The sequence below is a fragment of the Sinocyclocheilus grahami genome, unplaced genomic scaffold (genome assembly GCF_001515645.1).
Source record: "Sinocyclocheilus grahami isolate Dianchi unplaced genomic scaffold, SAMN03320097.WGS_v1.1 scaffold377.1, whole genome shotgun sequence".
Classification (NCBI taxonomy): Eukaryota; Metazoa; Chordata; class Actinopteri; order Cypriniformes; family Cyprinidae; genus Sinocyclocheilus; species Sinocyclocheilus grahami.
The window spans coordinates 567,159-573,158 of NW_015505556.1; the positions used below are offsets into that span (position 1 = coordinate 567,159).

At 44.1% G+C, this 6,000-nt stretch overlaps 1 protein-coding gene across 1 annotated transcript in view; it reads left to right on the forward strand.

Annotated features, from left to right (window-relative positions):
* znf423 (zinc finger protein 423) overlaps nucleotides 1-6,000 on the forward strand; it is a 174,080-nt gene that overhangs the window by 145,740 nt on the left and 22,340 nt on the right. Inside the window, exons 7-8 of the mRNA XM_016230807.1 lie at nucleotides 2,556-2,687; nucleotides 5,163-5,278. Of these exons, the coding sequence (XP_016086293.1) occupies nucleotides 2,556-2,687; nucleotides 5,163-5,278 (248 nt within the window). The remainder of the gene's footprint in view (nucleotides 1-2,555; nucleotides 2,688-5,162; nucleotides 5,279-6,000) is intronic.

Consider the following 6,000-nt stretch of genomic DNA (forward strand, 5'->3'; position numbering starts at 1 on the left):
AAAGAGCGTGTTGTTGTCATGCACTTCCTAGGCCCTCTGCTGCACTCTACACGTCTGTCTTCTCCTCTTTAGTGGTGTGATGGCTCCCCTAGCACACTGCAGTCCCCCTCTCTGAGACCTTTGTGTCAGCCTCACTGATCAAATGCTCTCCCTGACAGCACTAGTCTGGTTTGCAGTAACAAGCAACTGTAATCCCAACGTAGCCCCATCACTCTCTCATATAGAAACACACACACACACAATGAAGTGGAGAGCTTAGTGTTTCTGCGCAGACTGGAAAATAGATGATGGGGCATGTTCCGTACTTACTGATCAACTGCAGTTCTCTCAGAGAGAGGCTTACTTTTAGTGCACACACACGCACACATGGAAACACACATGCTCACAGTCCCCTTGGCTACCATTACTTTGTGTTGGACAGCCCAATTATCCCTTTGCTTTCTGCTTTCTTTAGCAGAATTCTCTTCCTCTAACGCTCCTTCTCTCATTTTCCCCAATTTTTCACTTTGGTCTCGCTTTCCTCTCGTTTCTGTCCGTGTGCATATACTTTGGTCCATCCATATCCATGGAATGGATGTAGTCTCATTTTTTTTCCAGTGTAGATCCTCCCTCAGAAGGGCATTTGATATACTAAAACCAGTTATAACCTCTGTCTGTCGCCGCTTCCTCTCTCCCAGAAAGGAATCCTCTTACTTTACCTGTCCTTGTGTCATTCTTCACAATTACTGGTTTTGGACTTGCTTTTCTCTGTGTAGGGTTCATTCTGTTCATCTGCATCCACAAAGATGCATTTATTTCAGTACTTTGAATATAGCTGTATTTTGTACACTGGTAAAAAAGAAATCACTTGTTTTAATACTTAAAATGTGGATAAACAAAATACATTTATGTTCAAGATATATTCTCTCTTTATCTTACACAGTGGTGCTCCTCTAGTAAATGTCTTGTTTCAAGAGTTTTTACATATTTTAAGTGGAAAACAAGTCAAAAACCACTCATTAAAAACTCATTAAGCAATGAGTTTTTTGCAGTGTGACTAGCTTTAGTATGTCAAATGTCTTTTGCAGAAAAATCTCCACTAGTTTTGAGATCCAAGTAAATCTTATCTAAAATGTTTTTAGATATTTTATCTGAGAAACATGTCAAAAATGCTTATAAAGAATATAAGTTTTTGCTGTGCATTCACTTTGGTCTTGCTTCCCACTTTTCTCTATCTGTGTGCATAGTATTTGGCTCATTCATAGCCATGCACTAGATCTCCTCTCATACAAAACATTCCCTTAACTACTGTTGTTCAGATTTTCCTCCAAAAGCATTTGACACACTAAACCTAGTCATAACCTCTGTCCGCTGCCGCTTTCATTCTCCCAGAAAAGAATCAATTTTTCACTTGGTATTGCATCCCTCTTATCCCTATACTTGAGCGTAGTGTTCGTTCAGTCTGCATCCACAAAACAGATCCTGTCTTGTATCTCGAGACGCTCTGGTCTCGTTCAAACCTCTGGCACCCGAACTAGAGCAGATTTTCCTCCAAAAAGGCATTTGACATATTAAACTCAGTTGTAACCTCTGTCCGCCGCTGCTTTAATTTTCCCAGAAAGGAATCCTCAACCCCTCCCGAACGCAATGTCTTTTAGGAGGCAGTGGGGGAGGACAGACCAAAGCGGTGCCCTTGCCAAACCCCACCCCCCACCCCCTCTCCTCTCGCTCCTTTCAAACAGGGATTAGAGCACCCTTGTGTGGGCCTTTGAGACGGAGCGGAGATTGGAATCGGCGGAGGTGGCTTTTGGAAGGGAGTGGTGGGAGGTGTAGGTCAGGGTTATGGTGGGGATATATGATTGAAGACTTTATTAACCCTCCGTGCACCCCGTAGCTCAGCAGCGGGACTTTTCGGGCCTGTCTGCACGGGCTGGCGGGGTGCTGGACGCTTTGGGAAGACGGGGATCTGTGTCGGCGTCTACCGTAGCCCAGGGCTCAGTTAGGGGATCGGGGTGGGAGTCCGGCGGCGGGTGTCTGATGGAGCGCAGGCAGGGGGGCTGGGCTCAGGCCTGTGTGGCGGGTGGGTGATAAGACGAGAGCAGAGGTGTCCAGCCAGGACACGATGCCCACCTTTCATCTGTCCCACACCAGCAGGGGGCGGCACTGATGTCACTCAGGCAGGCTTAAAATAGAGCAGCGGGCAGAGGGAGGGCACAGACCCTGCAGCTCTGGGGGGGGCAGCAGGCAATTACCGGCTGGGAAAGAGACGGCACTGGGCAGAGGAGGGGGAGGAGGGATGGGACGGGTGGTCATACTGTCCAGAGTTGAAGATTATAAGCCTGGGACCGCAAATGATGTGCAAGGACGACAAGAAACAGAAAAATGACCCTGTTTGCTCGAAAGATCTCGAAAAGACTTCGACCGCTTGCTTACGAGACGCCTTCGCAGAAGGTTAATGTGTAAAAATGTCGTGCCTTGTCTTTTGGCAGTGTGTGTCTGTGTCTCTCTGTCTCGCATTCTCTCTTTCTGACCCTGCTGGTGTGTGTAACCTGTTGTATCGTGCTCTTGTGTTGCAGAGGAAGGCATCAATCATGAGTGCAAGCTGTGTAACCAGATGTTTGACTCTCCGGCCAAGCTCCTGTGTCACCTGATCGAGCACAGCTTCGAGGGCATGGGAGGCACCTTCAAGTGTCCCGTCTGCTTTACAGGTGAGGGGTCCGGCCCGGGGGGTTGGTGGGGTTGAGGTCGAAGGGTCAGGGGCAGTCAAAAAGTGTGGGGGAGGTGGGGGATACAAACTGCCAGTAATGAGAGGGTAACTGCACACAGTGTTCAGTCACATGGTCATGCATGTGGCCAACTGCAGTCAATTAAGCACCATTTAGCACATTCCCTCATGGAGGATTACATGCAGAAGTGTCTTTACTTTTTTGTCATCTCTTTGCTTCTTGTCTGTCTCTACTTGTTCTATCTCTTTTTCTTTTCATGCTGTCTTTCTGCTTCTCTTTTCACACCTCGTCTTGTCTTTTTGTCATTTCATTTTTTGTTTTTATTTTAGTTTTTTTCTTCTCTTTTTCATCTCTTCTTTACTTTGTCTTCCATTCTCTTCTTTGCACTTGTTTTCTCACCTCTTTTTTCTCATTCTCTTTTTTTAGTTTTCTGTTATCTTGCTTTGTGATCATTTATCATCCGTTTTATCATCCGTTTTTCCTCATCTCATTTCTCTTCTTTTCTTTGGCCTCATTTCTTTATTTTTAGTCTTTTCAGTTCCCTTTTTTTGGTTTTCTCATCTCATTTTGTCTCATCTACTACATTATTGTTTTCATGTTCTCTTTCATCCTGTCTCGTTTCTCTTATTTGTTCGTTTTCTCATCTCTTCTCTCTCTTTTTCTCCCCTTCTGTCAATCTCATCCTCATCGCCACCACTCACCCCTCTCTCTCCCCTCCATTCCTCTGCTCCATTTCTCCTCCTTGTCCTGCTAATTGAACTGAATTAACTATTAAATTCATTGTTCATCCTGGTGAGAGAGAAGAAAGACCAGGGATGGACTCACTTTGAGAACACGGATCAACTTATGGCTTCTGAAATGCATATAAGATCAAAATATACACATATACTGTACATATATGTAACTACATTACATTATGTAAATCAAGATCAGTTTCACTAGACCTGAGATAGAAGAGAGATATTATGACACACTCTTAATGCAAAAGCACACAATGGTTAAGTTCAACGTCGCCAAGACAGGAGGCTGCGGTTCATGCAGACGACCTGCTGAGCTGATGCTAACGCTAATGAGAGCTGATCTCCCCGCTGCAATGCCTGGTGGGACTCATGACCCCTGGGCAGATCGAGCCCCTGTCAGACGTTCCACTTTCAGTGGACCAGAAGGCACCTCAGTAGAATAGACAAACAAGAGCCCAAATCAAATCATAATGGCCATTGTGTACGCTGTAAAGTATCGCATACAAACTATACTAGCTTTTTCTGTAGGCCAGTTGTCATGCTGAATGTCTTTGAGGTGAGAAGATCTGTGTGTGTGTGTGTTCAGGAGAGGAGAGGGCAAAGAATAAAGGGCAGGTTTATAGAAAGGCAGTGTAATCCTCTCTCCAGGGTAGGACCCTACGTGTACGTGTGCATTTAGTTAAACAGGCCCAATGTGTGTGTGTCTCCTCACACTAAGTTTGAAAGTCACTTTGGACTGTTTGGCAGCTAACCTTTGGGAATCAGAAATCATTACTTGAGCTTGTCAACATTAAAGACTGGTGTTGGAGGCCATATTGTCCCCAGAACTGCAACACGCCATTCTCCAGATAATTTCGCACTGGTTTTTAATTCGATTCAACTTTTTCTTCCCTCACCCATCCATTCTTTATTACTCCTCTCCCAGTTCCAGCTCCTTCCATATTCACTGTACACTCCCTTTTGCTTCTCTATTCGTCCTTCCCTCCATCCCTCTGATCAAATCATTTGTTCTTTTGCCTTGTCCGTCCCTTTGTCTCCCTCTCTCTCTTCCTCCTTGCGGATTAGTTCTCCATCTTTCTTTCACCTTTACCGAGTTGTTTGGATACACCACGTTCTATTCCCCCTTTCCTCCCTTACAGGTACGCAGTCCTCTTTTAAACTTTAACACTATTCCTGTGTGGCTCATGAATAAGTAAGCGGATGCCTTCTCCTCCAGGGACGCTCAATAATTCATAGTCTCCACACACAGCAAACTTAAGTTTACTGAAACAAAAAAAAATAATACACGAACGGAATTTAAAAACCCGAGGAAAGAGGAATGATTTATTGATAAATATCACAAGGTCTGGTGGGGATACTTTAGTCTGTTTCTGTCTCTCCCTCCATCTCCGGCTGTCATCCCCTGCTCTCTGATAAAGAGAGTTTGAGAGCTTTTCATTTGAGAACACCCCCTCCCCCTTCCTCTTTCCTCAGTGCCGACACATTGTCTCAAATCCAAAAAATTCATTATTTTTATTCTCCCTCTCCTACCCAAGGCGTGAAAGTTGGTAGTCATGGATTCTTCCTTTTGTTTTTTTTTGTTTTTTTAATTCCTCACTCAGGATTAGTTCTTAAATCGAATCAGCTATTTTCACAGCCAGTTCACTTGTACACTCTTGGGTAAAGCGTTTCGGCCAATCGTTTGACTGCTGTTTCCCTTTTGTCCTTTTCCCCCCAGTGTTTGTTCAGGCCAATAAGCTGCAGCAGCACATCTTTGCCGTCCACGGACAGGAGGACAAGATATACGACTGCTCCCAGTGTCCGCAGAAGTTCTTCTTCCAAACTGAGCTCCAGGTGAGTAATGCAGAAGTACATGGCAGTGCAACAAAAGCAGGTGAACATTCATGACTTTCTGGAATTCCAAAATTCACTTTTACAAGACCTGCCAATGGTGGTTGAGGATATTTAATATGCGTTAATGTCGGTGAAATTTTTATTTTTTTTCCCCAAAATATTGCTCTTACAATTCAGTGTAAACACAGTTCCTAATACATTTACACAGGAGTTACTCTTTGCTTTACAAAGGCAATTTGTACTCGCATTTGGCACAAGAAGTGATAAGAAAAACATGAATCTAGAACAACCACTGTATGTAGGAAATCTGTTGGACCAGAATGATCAGAATTAAGTATTCCAGAAAGCCATGTAAGAACTTCCGATGTTCATATTTTAATGTTTCCTGATCATATTTTATGTGTCATATGTGCAATGAATCTCCTTGTAGTAGCAAAAGTATGTCTGCTTTGTGATGTTTGGAATATAGTAGGATTCTGTAGTCGATCTCAGTTAGCCCTGATAGACACAGAAGTGACACAGATCACAGCAAATAAGGGAATTAAAGGAGAAAGCAAGGTGCATCCTCAAGCCAGTAACGATGAGACCCATTACTCTGCAAATCAATCACACCACCTGCTGTGACTGCTGGAACTCACATTCATCCACACACACACACACACACACACACACACACACACACACACACACACACACACACACACACACACACATACATATAT